At 44.3% G+C, this 17,793-nt stretch overlaps 1 protein-coding gene across 3 annotated transcripts in view; it reads right to left on the bottom strand.

Annotated features, from left to right (window-relative positions):
• Positions 1-17,793, bottom strand: part of LOC106571562 (mitogen-activated protein kinase-binding protein 1) — a 48,325-nt gene that overhangs the window by 29,021 nt on the left and 1,511 nt on the right. For all 3 annotated transcript variants that reach the window (XM_045695869.2, XM_014144748.3, XM_045695868.2), the window contains exons 2-13: positions 7,647-7,738; positions 5,507-5,569; positions 5,313-5,370; positions 4,277-4,447; positions 3,518-3,655; positions 3,115-3,297; positions 2,401-2,561; positions 1,968-2,157; positions 1,672-1,800; positions 1,330-1,514; positions 975-1,192; positions 715-785 (exon numbers count right to left, since the gene is read on the bottom strand). In XM_045695869.2, coding sequence (XP_045551825.2) covers positions 715-785; positions 975-1,192; positions 1,330-1,514; positions 1,672-1,800; positions 1,968-2,157; positions 2,401-2,561; positions 3,115-3,297; positions 3,518-3,655; positions 4,277-4,447; positions 5,313-5,370; positions 5,507-5,569; positions 7,647-7,738 — 1,659 coding nt within the window. The remainder of the gene's footprint in view (positions 1-714; positions 786-974; positions 1,193-1,329; positions 1,515-1,671; positions 1,801-1,967; positions 2,158-2,400; positions 2,562-3,114; positions 3,298-3,517; positions 3,656-4,276; positions 4,448-5,312; positions 5,371-5,506; positions 5,570-7,646; positions 7,739-17,793) is intronic.

Here is a 17,793-nt window from a genome sequence, read left to right as displayed (position 1 = left end):
AACCTCTATACCTCCGTCTGTCTGAGGGGGGAGAGAACAACAACAACCTCTGTTGGAGTTATCTAGCTTACTCTTGAACAATAATGTTAACATCATCTTAAGGTATTCTACTCTCTATGCTCAGTGTCTGCAGTTCATATACAAGCAGAGCTACATTCCCTTATAGACGGTAACAGATGCTTTTAAAACTCTGAAAAACCAGATGGGGGCCGTGTGCAATTTCTCGAAGTTAAATACCGACAGGCAGCCACTTGGTAAAAACAAAGAGCATGATAATAGATGGAACAGAGAGCACTGCCAGAGAAGATCAGATTGAGAGAGAAAGAGAGATGCATGTCAGTGTTTGTTTCCTAAACTGCCACTCAAATAATGTCTATTTACACTGGTTAAGATGCTAGCAGGAAGTTAACAAGACATTTTTGGGTCTGGAAGTGGAACCCTGTCCCTGCGATGGACTCATGTTCCAGAACTTAACAGTAGTCCCATTCCTCTAACCATTATCCTAATAGGGACATTTGAAAGGGAAGGAGGAACGTATGAAGAGTGGATGATGATGACTGTTGTCTCTTATGTAAATGTTGAGATACTGAGAACCCAGTTAGTTACAAAACGTTGCATTTACAACAACTCAAATTTTGGACTTCTGTAATTGCAACGTGACACCCTAACGTGTTCCTTACCCTGTGTACCCTGACTGAGTGTTGAGTGCCTTACCCTGTGAGCCGTACGGAAGTAGATGCTCTTGTCTGCTCCACAGCTGATCATCCTCACCTTGTTGTCATTGGCTGAGGGAGGAGAGGCAAAGTAACCCTAGCCATGAAAACAACCCCAGAGCTTTGACCATGACAAAGATCTTCCATACAGTACCCATCTCCTACTGTCAAACCTTACTACATAGACTGTATCTGTTCTACATATGTTGACGTCACGATGACGCCTTTCTCTCTGATGCCGGGAGGTTACAGGTCGCTCACCAGCGAATCGGACAGCGGTGATGGATGAAGAGTGTTCGTCCAGGGTCTGGACTAGGCCGTAGTCTTTCTCCGCATCCAGGACGTGGATCAGACGGTCGCGGCTAGCGGTGGCTAACAGCTTCAGACCTGTCTCTGGTTTAGAGTATTCCAGACACAGGATCTCTGAGTCATGGGCCTCCACCTTCTGAATCTCTGTCATACTGCTGAGGTCATGAACCCTGCAGAACACACGCACACAAACGCACATCAAAGGCACATCAAACACACATCAAACACACATCAAACACACATCAAACACACACCCTGCACAGACATTCCTATCCCATCCCCATTGCATTCTCTTCCCGTTCCATACCTCAGCATCCCGTTGCGGTCTCCAGACGCCAGGTGTTTCCCATCGGGGCTGACACAGATGGTCCTAATGCCTGTCCTGGTCTCTGCTGTCTGTCCATCTGTCTTCTCTGTGCTAACAGACAGACTTCCCTCTGTTTCCACCAGGGCGGTGGTGTTTTCATCCATATAGATCACCTTCAACAAGTCCTGAGGGGTAGAGAGGTGGATGAAAAGTGAGGGAGAAAGAAGACTCCCAGGAGCCAATACAGCAAGAGTGTTAACAGGGGTCAACACAACACAGCTTTTTACATGCAGAGGTGGGTCGGTATCTACTACAGTACACTGTTAAGTATTGGACACATACCTTACTGAGAACATTCTGCGGATGTGTGTGTCCCTGCCTCTCTGTACTCCACAGTCTGACAGTGTTGTCTGCTGAACAGCTGAGGAACTCTCCAGAAGACAGGCCAGACTCTGGGACCTCTGGGACCATCTGGAGAACAGAGAGGGGAGGAAGAACACATGGAGAAGGATGCGATGGTATTGTAAAGGAACACTCACTCTGCATCGTACTGAAGTACTTCCATATAGCCTCAACTACAGAGACACTTAATCATCTCTACAGCCCTCAAATATTACTCTGATATCTTGACATTTTACCTGTAGGTCCCAGACACAGGCAGCGTGGTAGAGGGCAGAATGCACCTTGCCTACCCTGTGGAGGTCCCTGACATCCCACACATACAGGCTGTGGTCGTTATACACACAGCTCAACCAATGACTGACCGGGTCATAGGTCACCGCCACAGAGTCAGGGTAGCGGGCGGACATCTTGTTGGAGAACAGGTGGCTGATGGGAGAAAATAAGTAATGTGTGACTTATGTTAATGCATGGTGTACCAGGAGTAACCTGCTTCAGCTCCTAATATTGGTTGTAAAACAAGGTTGTGAAGATGCCCCTAGAAACTGATCTAAGGTTAGTTTCGTATTCCCCCACCTTAATAGTTAAGGTTAGCATTAGGAAGGGTAAGCTGATCCTAGATCTATACCTAAGGGTAACTTCTACCCAGAGGTGTGTGTGTGTGTGTCACACCTGGCCTGTGTGATGCTGGACACGTCAGTGCCAAGGTGGTGTGGTCTTGGCAGGGTACAGATGAACCCCAGGTCAGCAGGGCTGAAGGCTCGCACCATCCCATCAGCACAGCCACAGAAGATCAGCTCCTCTGACACACACAGAGACCTGGCCACACTGGTCTACGGGGACAGGAAGAAATCAATTAACCAGTCAGTCTACCAATCAATCAATCGATAACATTAAAGAGTGACTTGGAGGTGCTTCTCAGACACAGAGATTGACATTGCTACGCATGGTCTACAGAGGACAGGAAGTTATGCAACAGAGAAAATCTAGTGTCAAGGATCCAGTCAGTAATGATCTAGGTTACATATCTAAGCTCAATTTCCTGGCCTCACTCCTGGATGGACAAAGGTGTTCCCATTGAAAGTATCTCAAACACATCCTGTCCTCGTCCCTGTCCTTAACCCTAATCTCCCTGTGATCCCCTTACTGCTGGCAGGACACAGGGGACACACAGACCTCAATAGAGCCTTCAGTTGGACAGAGTCCATACCAAAGACAGACATGAACTCCTTTCCCTCCACAGACACATGCCGGACATTTCCTAGCACGAGGCCATCTGTTAACAGTCCAAAGGCACCTTCACACTCCTATGTCAGTCACTCACCCATAGGCCCACCCATTTGTCAGTGACTCACCCATATGCCCATCCATCTGTCAGTGACTCACCCGTAAGTCCACCCACTTGTCCAGCATCCTCTTGGGGTTGAACTCACAGAGCAGACCGGAGGAGGTGATACAGAAGGTGCTTTCGGCCTGAGAGCCCCGCCCACACGCCACATCACAAAAGAAGTTGTTCCGCAGCTCCCCCAGGAGCCCAGAGCGCCCCAGCAGAGGGACAGGTGTACTGGCCTGCACAGACAACAGAAACACTAGTGTTATTAGTATTAGACTTAGTATTAGGAGCCGAGAGGGCCCCGGCAGAGGGACTGGTGTACTGGCCTGTAGAGAGAAATGCAGTTAGTTAGTTATGTAAAATGCAATGAGTCAGAAGAGTTGGCCGTTCTGTTATTCTGCTCACAATCAGTAGCATTAGCCTGCACAGAAACCCAAGAAACAGAGACGGAAGTACCTTGATAGATTTGGAGTGGTCCAGGTACCAGAACTTGACGTGTCTGTTCCCTGCTGTCACAAAGTAGGAGCTGTCCTCAGAGAAGGACACTGCTGTCACCTTACTGGAAACCTTGTTAGCAGCAACTACTGTGTTCTTCTGCAACCACAACAAAAACACAACATGTATGAGGGCAGTAACTATAGAAGTATAGACCCTGTGGCAGTTACACAAGCATAATATGGATGTTGCTGTCTCTGGGCAGATAATATGGATGTTGCTGTCTCTGGAGCAGTGGCTATAGCTGAAGGGCAGATAATATTGATGTTGCTGTCTCTGGAGCAGTGGCTATAGCTGAAGGGCAGATAATATTGATGTTGCTGTCTCTGGAGCAGTGGCTATAGCTGAAGGGCAGATAATATTGATGTTGCTGTCTCTGGAGCAGTGGCTATAGCTGAAGGGCAGATAATATTGATGTTGCTGTCTCTGGAGCAGTGGCTATAGCTGAAGGGCAGATAATATTGATGTTGCCGTCTCTGGAGCAGTGGCTATAGCTGAAGGGCAGATAATATTGATGTTGCCGTCTCTGGAGCAGTGGCTATAGCTGAAGGGCAGATAATATTGATGTTGCTGTCTCTGGGGCAGTGGCTATAGCAGAAGGGCAGACAATATTTGCTCATAGAAAGGTCACAGAGGGCAGATGAGAATTTCATTTGTTGACAGAAAGGTGCATTGGGCAACTTAAGTAAGATGCCTATTGGCCAGAGGCTGCTGGCGTACCTTCCATGCCCAGACGTGGACCATCATGTCATGCTGGTAACCCACGCTGACGATGTATTTACTGTTGGGAGAGAAGGCCACACAGGATACGCCATACTTATGTTCCTGCAGCTCTGCCACCTGCCGAAACTCACACACCTCCCAAACACGCACCGCAGGCAGGTGACCCGACTGGGAGGGAGTGCGAGAACGAGAGAAGGGAAGATAGATGGAGAGAAGGGGGAGAGAGAGATAGTCACAGTGAGATTACACATGCTGTGTCAGCCACAATCCACTCAGTCTGAACCATTTCACACACTATCAAAAAGGTCAAAAGGTTGTTACTTGAATGTGACTGTGCCCAGGTCAGAGTTCAGGACATGGTCAGCTGAGGATACAGGGACTCTATGAAAAACACTGTCTGTGGATCAGCTCCTCTGTGTGTTTGTGTGTTATCAGATCGTCCTCTCAGAGATATCCACATTTTTACCGCTAGTTTTTATACTACTGATTGTTCTGCTTCTGTAACAGAGTCATCATTGCTTCCATAGCAAGGAACTCAAATCAATATAATGACAGAGTCTATCAGTGATATTATAGTCTTTAACCATGACCCAAAAGAAAAGGAAATGTAGGAAGGATTCAATTGAGATACCTTCCTCAATAACCAATAATAATCTATTCCCCCACCCTAATGGTTAAGGTTAGCATTGGGAAGGCTAAACTGATCCTAGATCTCTACCTAAGGGTAACTTCTACCCAGAGAGGGGTGGGTGTGTGGTTGTGTGTGTAACCAACAGCAGTCCTATGAGCATGGTACTTGGTACTTTGACCCCTGCTGCTATGGCAACTCTGAAGTGATCACCTATTTACAGCGAGAGGGATTTATTTTGGCTCTGATTGGCTAGCTGGGATTAGGCGTCACATCAACGTCGAGCCACATGAGCTAATCTGGAGCTCGAACATTACCACACCTACGGCACAACAACACAGATATTCAATCAAACCCACTAACCAGCTTTTGAGGATTAAAATCAAAGAAAGAAAACTCACTCACCTCTCCTGTGACCAAGTATTTGCCATCTGGAGAGAAGGACAGAGCTGTGATAGTTTTCCTGTTAAAAAGAGAGGAGTATTCTGTGGGTACAGTCATGCATGTATCAGTGGGTGTTCAGGAGATGGGTAGAGGATGATCAGGTCATGAGGAGGATGGCGATTAGGGGTTGGTAGTGTGAGTGAGTAATGTCTCACCTGGATGTATTCAGGATGTGGTGCTGTCTGTTCTTCTTGGGGTTCAGCAGGACCACCACACAGCTACAGAGCAGGAGAAACACACCAGGGTTACACATCAGGAATTACTACTGTAATTACACTGTATCCTCTCATTAAAGTCGACCATCGTCTTATGCACTTTGTCGGCAGCTGAGTAATATGTGGCTGCAGAATAATAATTACATGATATAAGGGCAATTTGCATTTCCAATAAGGCAGAGAGGAATATGGCATTCACCGTGAATACTTATGTAAATAACATATTTCTGTATTTCATTTTCCAAGAAATTTGCAACCATTTCTAAAAATATGTTTTCACTTTGTCATTATGGGGTATTGTGAGAAGATAGATGTGGGAAAAAAATCTATTTCATACATTTTTTATTCAGGCTGCAACACAACAAAATGTGGAACAAGTCAAGGTGTATGAACACTTTCTGAAGGCACCGTATGTAACAGTAGCAACCCAACAGGGGTGTTAGTTACCTAACAGGCTTTCGGAGGGCTGTTTGTTCTGTGTTCAGCAACAACGCTTCTCTTAATCCTGAATATATAATATGTAAAGCAGTGTTACTACTGTAAAGCTTCCACTGATCCTAAACAGAATCTCTAAGCCTGCCTGATAATCGTGTGAACCTCTGAGCTTCTACCTGCCTGCCATTCAAATCAGATACCCGAGTCCCTGTCATAATGTGTGCCTATCACTTCCTGCTATCATCACTTCCTGGTCACAGAGAATGTGGGGGTGTAAATTATGACAGGACACCCTGGCAGCTTTGTGAAACAGCTATGTGTGAACCACGTCCCTGGCCTATTAAGTGTGCCAGGAGTTTAAAATAGAGGAGCTGAGGAGGATTGGCAAAAGGTATGAACAATGGCACACACACACAGTCCTTGGCGCAGAGCTAGTCCAAGGACCTAATTCTCTTGTTGTTCCAGACATTGGCCTGATTAATAAGGTTATGACAGAGGCTTTTAGGAAGCATGGCCTACTTACGGCATTTCTGCTTCTGTTTACTGTTTCTGCTTACAGGCAGACAGAGTCAGCAGCAACTCTGAGAAATGCTGATCGTCCACTAAATACTCCATTCGTTCATCCCTCTAGCCCCATCCCATCTTAGCTTGGACGTATTCAGCACTGCTAATGTTGAACAAGGACCTTACATAGTCTGCATGATGGAACAGCAACTCTGCGTACAGCACAGTTAAAGCACCACGTAGGGAATGAGTCCTGGGATGAGAGTAGAGTAGTACAGAGCAATCTTGATGAGCTTTAAAAGGGGCAGTGTAGTCCAAAAAGTGATTTTAATTATTTTGTAATTATATTTTGACACAATGAGGTTGAAATAACACACTGAAGTTGTGAAAATTATGATAATGCCCTTTAGGTGTAAGAGCTTTTTAAAAAACCTGTAATTTCAGCCTGTTTTTGGCCCACAGCATGACATCACAATCTGTTCTGATTATTCTGACCAATGATATTTTATTTGCATAGAGTCTAGATGATCCTATTCGCCAATCAGGGTTGTGTGTGCAGACTGTCCAGCTCTGGTGGACAGTCCTGCAGTCGGCATGCCAATTGCACGCTCCCTCAAAACTTGAGACATCTGTGGCATTGTGTTGTGTAACAAAACTGCACATTTTAGTGTAATTTTATTGTCCCCAGCACAAGGTGCACCTGTGTAATGATCATGCTGTTTAAATCAGCTTCTTGATATGCCAACCTGTCAGGTGGATGGATCATCTTGGCAAAGGAGAAATGCTCACTACCAGAGATGTAAACAAATTTGTGCCCAAAATTTGAGCGAAATAAGCTTTTTGTGCATATGGAACATTTCTGGGATCTTTTATTTCAGCTCATGAAACATGGGACCAAAACTATACATGTTGCATTTATATTTTTGTTCAGTAAAAATACCTGAGTTAAATTAATGGCAGTGTATTTTAGTATTTTCAAATACATTACTACTTGTCTTTTCAAATACATTCGAATTAAGTATTCAGATATATTGTATGTGAAAATAATTGAGACATTTGAAATAGTATTTGAACCCAGGTATGGCATGCACACACACACACACACACACACACACCTCTCTTTCTCTCCCCCTAGACTCACCCAGCAGGATAGGCCACAAGACCAGAGTGGGGGTCACAGGCCAGACCACTGTTGCCAGAGGCTGTGATTCCCAGGACCCTCTCCAAAGTCACCTACAGAGGGAGACAGACAATTCTAGAGTTTTAACAAGCCAATCCCAAATCCTGCCCTAGTCCCTAGCCCGCAATCACTATGCATTAGTGGAGATCTGAGAGGATTTTATAGAAGGGATAATCAACTTGGGGCTCTATGCGTTCTCTGGAAAATAATGCAACGTTGTTCATTATTTTCCATAGAACGCATAGCCCCTCGTTGACATTTTCTTGGTATTTCATTACTTTAACATAACATTTCCTAAAAGTTCAAACATGTTTACATTTAATTTCAATTTTTGTAATGTTCTAGAAACGTTCACCAACTTGGTTTGACATTGGGGATGTTCTGAAATATACTGCTCAAAAAAATAAAGGGAACACTTAAACAACACAATGTAACTCCAAGTCAATCACACTTCTGTGAAATCAAACTGTCCACTTAGGAAGCAACACTGATTGACAATAAATTTCACATGCTGTTGTGCAAATGGAATAGACAACAGGTGGAAATTATAGGCAATTAGCAAGACACCCCCAATAAAGGAGTGGTTCTGCAGGTGGGGACCACAGACCACTTCTCAGTTCCTATGCTTCCTGGCTGATGTTTTGGTCACTTTTGAATGCTGGCGGTGCTTTCACTCTAGTGGTAGCATGAGACGGAGTCTACAACCCACACAAGTGGCTCAGGTAGTGCAGCTCATCCAGGATGGCACATCAATGCGAGCTGTGGCAAGAAGGTTTGCTGTGTCTGTCAGCGTAGTGTCCAGAGCATGGAGGCGCTACCAGGAGACAGGCCAGTACATCAGGAGACGTGGAAGAGGCCGTAGGAGGGCAACAACCCAGCAGCAGGACCGCTACCTCCACCTTTGTGCAAGGAGGAGCAGGAGGAGCACTGCCAGAGCCCTGCAAAATGACCTCCAGCAGGCCACAAATGTGCATGTGTCTGCTCAAACGGTCAGAAACAGACTCCATGAGGGTGGTATGAGGGCTCGACGTCCACAGATGGGGGTTGTGCTTACAGCCCAACACCGTGCAGGACGTTTGGCATTTGCCAGAGAACACCAAGATTGGCAAATTCGCCACTGGCGCCCTGTGCGCTTCACAGATGAAAGCAGGTTCACACTGAGCACATGTGACAGACGTGACAGAGTCTGGAGACGCCGTGGAGAACGTTCTGCTGCCTGCAACATCCTCCAGCATGACCGGTTTGGCGGTGGGTTAGTCATGGTGTGGGGTGGCATTTCTTTGGGGGGCCGCACAGCCCTCCATGTGCTCGCCAGAGGTAGCCTGACTGCCATTAGGTACCGAGATGAGATCCTCAGACCCCTTGTGAGACCATATGCTGGTGCGGTTGGCCCTGGGTTCCTCCTAATGTAAGACAATGCTAGACCTCATGTGGCTGGAGTGTGTCAGCAGTTCCTGCAAGAGGAAGGCATTGATGCTATGGACTGGCCCGCCCGTTCCCCAGACCTGAATCCAATTGAGCACATCTGGGACATCATGTCTCGCTCCATCCACCAACGCCACGTTGCACCACAGACTGTCCAGGAGTTGGCGGATGCTTTAGTCCTGGTCTGTGAGGAGATCCCTCAGGAGACCATCCGCCACCTCATCAGGAGCATGCCCAGGCGTTGTAGGGAGGTCATACAGGCACGTGGAGGCCACACACACTACTGAGCCTCATTTTGACTTGTTTTAAGGACATTACATCAAAGTTGGATCAGCCTGTAGTGTGGTTTTCCACTTTAATTTTGAGTGTGACTCCAAATCCAGACCTCCATGGGTTGATAAATTGGATTTCCATTGATTATTTTTGTGCGATTTTGTTGTCAGCACATTCAACTATGTAAAGAAAAAAAGTATTTAATAAGATTATTTCATTCATTCAGATCTAGGTTGTGTTATTTTAGTGTTCCCTTTATTTTTTTGAGCAGTGTAGTTTAGAGAACATTAAGAAACAACGTTCTTCTGTGGGAATTTCAGTACTTCAGCATAATGTTCCTACAGGCTTCCATCTTGTTCTACAGTTGAAGTCCGAAGTTTACATACATTTAAACTCAGTTTTTCACAATTCCTGACATTTAATCCTAGTAAAAATTCCCTGTTTTAGGTCAGTTAGGATCACCACTTTATTTTAAGAATGTGAAATGTCAGGATAACAGTAGAGAGAATGATTGATTTCAGCTTTTATTTCTTTCATCACACTCCCAGTGCGTCAGAAGTTTACATGCACTCAATTAGTATTTGGTAGCATTGCCTTCAAATTGTTTAACTTGGGTCAAACGTTTAGGGTAGCCTTCCACAAGCTTCCCACAATAAGTTGGGTGAATTTTGGCCCAATCCTCCTGACAGAGCTGATGTAACTGAGTCAGGTTTGTAGGCCTACTTGCTCGCACACACTTTTTCAGCTCTGCCCACACATTTTCTATAGGATTGATGTCAGGGCTTTGTGATGGCCACTCCAATACCTTGACTGTTGTCCTTAAGCCATTTTGCCACAACTTTTATTTTTTCAATCTTCACAAGGTCCTTTGCTGTTGTTCTGGGATTGATTTGCACTTTTCGCACCAAAGTACGTTCATCTCTAGGAGACAGAACGCATCTCCTTCCTGAGCGGTATGACGGCTGCGTGGTCCCATGGTGTTTATGCTTGCATACCATTTGTACAGATGAACGTGGTACCTTCAGGCGTTTGGAAATTGCTCCCAAGGATGAACCAGACTTGTGGAGGTCTACAATTTATTTTCTGAGGTCTTGGCTGATTCTTTTGATTTCCCCATGATGTCAAGCAAAGAGGCACTGAGTTTGAAGGTAGGCCTTGAAATACATCCACAGGTAGACCTCCAATTGACTCAAATGATGTCAATTAGCCTATCAGAAGCTTCTAAAGCCATGACACCATTTTCTGGAATTTTCCAAGCTGTTTAAAAGGCACAGTCAACTTAGTATGTAAACTTCTGACCCACTGGAATTGTGATACAGTGAATTATAAGTGAAATAATCTGTCTGTAAACAATTGTTGGAAAAATTACTTCTGTCATGCACAAAGTAGATGTCCTAACCGACTTGCCGAAATTATAGTTTGCCAACAAGAAATTTGTGGAGTGGTTGAAAAACGAGTTTTAATGACTCCAACCTAAGTGTATGTAAACTTCCGACTTCAACTGTAGGTCTCAATGTCGTCATCCTCCGTTAGCTTGAGTAAAAACGGATTTGGATGCGAGTCGGTCTGCGTTTCTCCTCGCAGCTTCTTGACTTCCTCAAGCAGGCGGACATTCTGTACATGCTGTTCTTCCAGCGTTCATTCCTGAATGTCTTGTTGGGCCCATACGAACTGAGCTATCAACTTGTCGATGCTGATACTGCGTAAACGTCAACCCTGGTCTGACCACGTTGTCAGATTGCCCGCATTCTCCATCATGACTCACTCCCCTCTCCACATCGACGGGACAGCAGTGGAGAAGCTGGAAAGCTTGAAGTTCCTCGGCGTACACATCACGGACAAGCTGAAATGGTCCACCCACACAGACAGTGTGGTAAAGAAGGCACAACAGCGCCTGTTGGCTTGTCACCTAAAACCCTCAAACTTTTACAGATGCACAATTGAGAGCATTTGTCGGGCTGTATCATTGCCTGGTAAGGCAACTGCACCGCCCACAACAGCAGGGCTCTCCAGAGGGTGGTGCGGTCTGCACAAAGCATCACCTGGGGCAAACTACCTGCCCTCCAGGACACCTACAGCATCTGATGTCACAGGAAGGCCAAAAAGATAATCAAAGACAACAACCACCCAAGCCATTGCCTGTTCACCCCACTACCATCCAGAAGGCAAGTTCAGTACAGGTGCATCAAAGCTGGGACAGAGACACTGAAAAATTGTTTCTCTCTCAAGGCCATCAGACTGTTAAACAGCCATCACTAACACATACACCTACATACAGACTTCAAATCATTGGCCACAAACAAATGGATCACTAGTCACTTTATTAATGAAGTTTACATATCTTGCATTACTCATCCCATAAGTATATACTTTATTTTATACCATCTATTGTATCTTGCCTATGCCGCTCGGTCATTGCTCATCCATATATTTATAATGTACATATTCTCATTCCATCCCTTTACTTAGATTTGTGTGTATTAGGTAGTTGTTGTGGAATTGTTAGTGTCTTGAAGTGGCCCTATGTCTCGCTCTCTCTCTACACAGTTTTATGACGGTCATAAATACTCTGCTTCTGGGTCTGTAGTATTGGGATTGGAATGTGTGACTTTGGGACACAGAGAGAGACTTGGCCAAACTTTAACATCAAAAGGTTGAATGATGAAACAGTATCTCTGTAAATCTGGACAGTTCGAATGGTCAGTGGGAAATCAAGGAATGACCATGTCAAATTTGTTTCATTTGGTGACCACATTATCATTTGATTGTAGACACTTCTCAATTATGGGGTTTGCATCCAAATGTTGTGTAAAATAAATGATTAATTATAAGAATACTTTTGGGAAGACAATGTGATTTTAGTCTTCTAAATGAGAATAGTTTTTCATAGTAATTTATGATCAGTCAGCCTCTTCTCTACTCCAGTATAAAACCAACTTCTGCCGAAATGTACATTTAGACCAAAACATGCCGGGTTGCTGCCGGTGTGTGAAGTGGTTCTAGCTGTGACCTGAATAATCAACAAGAGAGACCAATAGATTGCTACAGAAGGAGCAAATCCTAGACGCCACTTTACCAGTCTGCAGCTGGAAATGTGTGTAAGTCTAGGACGAGGATACCGACAACTGCGGAAGCATCTATTCTAACAGATCAACTAAGAACAATGGTACTCTGAAAGATCCATCTCAAGAACATTTCCCTATGCAATGACCATTAGTACGCCTGACGTATCCATATATAACAGAGCTCAAAGGACATGGCGACTAGACTTAAACAACCAGAGACTCTGACTGATCGAGTGTTTTCAATGGAGAGACAGCAACGACAAACAAGCGTAAATATGTACATTGCATTTCTAAAATCCAAAGGAGTGGTTGTTAGGTTGCTAAATATCCATATTTACGATGAACGTATTCAACTGTATGTATGTACTGTAGTGGGCCCATTCTGTTCTTCCGCTCTTTCTTATGTGTCCCCACCCATTTCCTTTGTCAACCAAGCCGTGATATCGGTTTAGTCCACTAGGGACTTTTCAGTGTATCATGTGAGTAACCAATGTGTTACCTATCCTGTGTGTGTTTATGTAATTCTGTGTGATTATTATTTAGTGAGTTAGTAAATAAATAATTAAGCCAATTTGTATATCACTGATTCATCATTTATGCAAGGGTTCACGACATTCAGAATATGACTGAGGTAATACATTAATAAGTGACTGTAATCGATAAGATATTGAAAATATCTGAAGAGAGTTAAATTCGGGAAATTGTAACTCTTTAAACAACATTTTCCTGTGTTGCCCCGACATCAAGTTAATTACAATTCCATGATTAGTTTAAATCATGGAATAATTACACAGAGAATTGATTTGATAATATAACAGTCTTCACATTAATGAATAGTCAACTTTATGACATTAGATGACTTGTTGATATTGCTGCACTGTCAGAAATAGAAGCACAAGCATTTCGCTACACTCACAATAACATCTGCTAACCATGTGTATGTGACTAATAACATTTCATTTGACTACGTCTGTCACCAGAACTCGACGAGTCTCCCCCTGGTGTTTCTTTCTACATTACATTTTTTCCCTCAATCTACACACAAGACCCCATAATGACAAAGCGAAAACAGGTTTTGATTTTTTTGCTAATTTATTAAAAATAAAAAACAGAAATACTTTATTTACGTAAGTATTCAGACCCTTTGCTATGACACTCAAAATTGAGCTCAGGTGAATCCTGTTTCCATTGACCATCCTTGGGATGTTTCTACAACTTGATTGGAGTCCACCTGTGGTCAATTCAATTGATTTGAAATGATTTGGAAAGGCACACACCTGTCTATATGAGGTCCCCCAGTTGACAGTGGATGTCAGAGCAAAAACCAAGCCATGAGGTCGAAGGAATTGTCCGTAGAGCTCCAAGACAGGATTGTGTCGAGGCACAGATCTGAGGAAGGGTACCAAAACATTTCTGCAGCATTGAAAGTTCCCAAGAACACAGTGGCCTCGCTCATTCCTAAATTGAAGAAGTTTAGAAACACCAAAACTCTTCCTAGAGCTGGCCGCCGGGCCAAACTGAGCAATCGGTATAGAACGGTCTTGGTCAGGGAAGAATCCAATGTTCACTCTGACAGAGCTCCAGACTTCCTCTGTGGAGATGGGAGAACCTATCAAGAAGGAAAATCATCTCTGCAGCACTTGACCAATCAGGCCTTTATGGTAGAGTGGCGAGATGGAAGCCACTCCTCACTAAAATGCATATGGCAGCCCACTTGGAGTTTGCCAAAAGGCACCTAAAGGACTCTCAGACCATGAGAAACAAGATTCTCTGGTCTGATGAAACCAAGATTAAACTCTTTGGCCTGAATGCCACGCATCACATCTGGAGGAAACCTGGCACCGTCCTACGGTGAAGCATGGTGGTGGCAGCATCATGCTGTGGGGATGTTTGTCAGCGGCAAAGACTGGGAGACTAGTCAGGATCGAGGGAAAGAAACTAGGCAAAGTACAGAGAGATCCTGATGAAAACCTTCTCCAGAACGCTCAGGACCTCAGACTGGGGCAAAGGTTTACCTTCCAACAAGACAATGGCCCTAAGCACACAGCCAAGACAATGCAGGAGTGGTTTCGGGACAAGTCTCTGAATGTTCTTGAGTGGCTCAGCCAGAGCACGGACTTGAACCCGATCGAACATCTCTGGAGAGACCTGAAAATAGCTGTACAGCGATGCTCCCCATCCAACCTGACAGAGCTTGAGAGGATCGGCAGAGAAGAATGGGAGAAACTCCCCAAATACAGGTGTGCCAAGCTTGTAGCGTCATACCCAAGAAGACACAAGGCTGTAATGATGTAAATGTGCAAAGTTTTAAATTTTTTCTTTATATAAATTAGCAAAAATGTCTAAAAAAAATGTTTTTGCTTTGTCATTATGGGGTATTGTGTGTAGATTGAGGGGATTTTTTGGGGTCAATTTTGGAATAAGGCTTTAACGTGTCACCAGCAAATCACACCATCACACCTCCTCCTCCATGCTTCACGGTGGGAACCACACATGCGGAGAACATCCGTTCACCTACTCTGCGTCTCAAAGACAAGGTGGTTGTACCAAAAATCTCAAATTTGGACTCATCAGACCAAAGGACAGATTTCCACCGGTCTAATGTCCATTGCTCATGTTTCTTGGCCCAAGGAAGTCTCTTCTTATTATTGTTGTCCTTTAGTATTGGTTTCTTTGCAGCAATCTGACCATTCACGCAGTCAAGATTCATGCAGTCTCCTCTGAAGAGTTGAAGTTGAGATGTGTCTGTTACTTGAACTCTGAAGCATTTATTTGGATTGCAATTTCTGAGGCTGGTAACTCTTATAAACTTCTCCTCTGCAGCAGAGGTAACTCTGGGTCTTCCTTTCCTGTGGCAGTCCTCATGAGAGCCAGTTTCATCATAGCCCTTGATGGTTTTTGCGACTGCACTTGAAGAAACTAACAAAGTTTCGAAATTGTCTGGATTGACTGACCTTCATGTCTTAAAGTAATGGACTGTCGTTTCTCTTTGCTTATTTGAGCTGTTCTTGCAGCAATATGGACTTGGTCAATTACCAAATAGGGCTATCTTCTGTATGCCACCCCTACCTTGTCACAACACAACTGATTGGCTCAAACGCATTAAGAAGGAAAGAAATTCTACAAATTAACTTTTCACAAGACACACCTGTTAATTGAAATGCATTCAGGTGACTACATCATGGAGCTGGTTGAGAGAATTCCAAGAGTGTGCAAAGCTGTAATCAAGTCAAAGGGTGGCTACTATGAAGAATCTAAAATATATTTTGATTTGTTTAACACTTTTTTGGTTACCACATGATTCCATGTGTTATTTCATAGTTTTGATGTGTTCACTATTATTCTACAATGTAGAAAATAGTCAAAATAAAGAAAAACCCTTGAATGAGTAGGTGTGTCCAAACTTTTGACTGGTACTATATATATATATATATATATATATATATATATATACACATACACATACACACACACACACACACACACTACATGACCAAAGGTATGTGGACACCTTCTCATGAAACATCTCAGTCCAAAAACATGGGCAGTAATATGGAGTTGGTCCCCTTTGCTCCTATAACAGCCTCCACTCTTCTGGGAAGGCTTTCCACTAAATGTTGGAACATTGTTGCGGGGACTTGCTTCCATTCAGCCACAAGAGCATTAATGAGGTTGGGCACTGATGTTAGGCAAATAGGCCTGGCTTGCAGTTGGTGTTCCAATTCATCCCAACGGTTTTCAATGGGGTGGAGGTCCGGGCTCTGTGCAGGCCAGTCACGTTCTTTCACACTGATATCGACAAACCATTTCTGTTTGGACCTCGCTTTGCGCACGGGGGCATTGTCATGCTGAAACAGGAAAGGGCCTTTCCCAAACTGTTGCCACAAAGTTGGAAGCACAGAATCGTTCAGAATGTCATTGTATGCTGTAGCGTTAAGATTTCCCTTCAATGGAACTAAGGGGCCTAGCCGAGCCATGAAAAACAGCACCAGACCATTATTCCTCTCCCACCAAACTTTACAGTTGGCACTATGCATTGGGGCAGGTAGCGTTCTCCTGGCATCTGCTAAACCCAGATTCATCCATCGGACTGCCAGATGGTGAAGCGTGATTCATCACTCCAGAGAACGCGTTTCACTGCTCCAGAGTCCAATATCGGCGAGCTTTACACCACTCCAGCTGATGCTTTGGATTGCGCATGGTGATCTTAGACTTGTGTGCGGCTGCTCCACTATGGAAACCCATTTCATGAAGCTCCCGCAGAACAGTTATTGTGCTGACATTGCTTCCTGAGGCAGTTTGGAACTCGGTAGTGAGTTCTGCAACCGAGGACAAATAATTTTTTCAGCACTCAGTGGTCCCATTCTGTGAGCTTGTGTGGCCTACCACTTTGCGGCTGAGCCATTGTTTGTTCCTAGACATTTCCACTTCACAATAACATCACTTAGAGATTTCTGGGGCAGCTCTAGCAGGGAAGAAATTTGATGAACTGACTTGTTGGAAAGGTGGCATTCTATGACGGTGCCACGTTGAAAGTCACTGAGCTCTTCAGTAAGGCCATTATACTGCCAATGTTAATCTATGGAGTTTTCATGGCTGTGTGCTCAATTTTATACACCTGTCAGCAAGGGGTGTAGCTGAAATGGCTGAATCCACTATTTTCAAGGCGTGTCCACATACTTTTGTATATATAGTGTTAATGTGATGGGATGTATAGGCAATATGGACAGTATATGGATAGAATATGTATACTGAACAAAATTATAAAACGCAACATGACCATTTTTAAGATTTAACTGAATTACAGTTCATATAAGGAAATCAGTCAATTGAAATAAATTCATTAGGCCCTAACCTATGGATTTCACAGATATACATCTGTTGGTAGGGGTGTGGATCAGAAAACCAGTCAGTATCTGGTGTGACCACCATTTGCCTCATGCAGCGCGACATCTCCTTCGCATAGAGTTGATCACACTGTTGATTATGGCCTGTGTAACGTTGTCCCTCTCCTCTTCAATGGCTGTGTGAAGTTGCTGGATATTGTCGAGAACTGGAACACGCTGTCGTACACGTCAATCCAGAGCATCCCAAACGTGCTCAACGGGTGACATGTCTAGTGAGTATGCAGGCCATGGGAGAACTGGGACATTCTCAACTTCCAGGAATTGTGTACAGATCCTTGCGACATTGGGCCGTGCATTATCATGCTGAAACATGAGGAGATAGCGGCAGATGAATGGGCCTCAGGATCTCATCACGGTATCTCTGTGCATTCAAATTGCCATTGATAATACACAATTGTGTTCCTTTTCCGTAGCTTATGCCTGCCCATACCATAACGC

This window comes from Salmo salar, chromosome 15 (genome assembly GCF_965601325.2).
Source record: "Salmo salar chromosome 15, fSalSal1, whole genome shotgun sequence".
In the NCBI taxonomy this organism is placed as follows: domain Eukaryota; kingdom Metazoa; phylum Chordata; class Actinopteri; order Salmoniformes; family Salmonidae; genus Salmo; species Salmo salar.
This window is presented reverse-complemented; position numbering and strand designations above follow the sequence as displayed.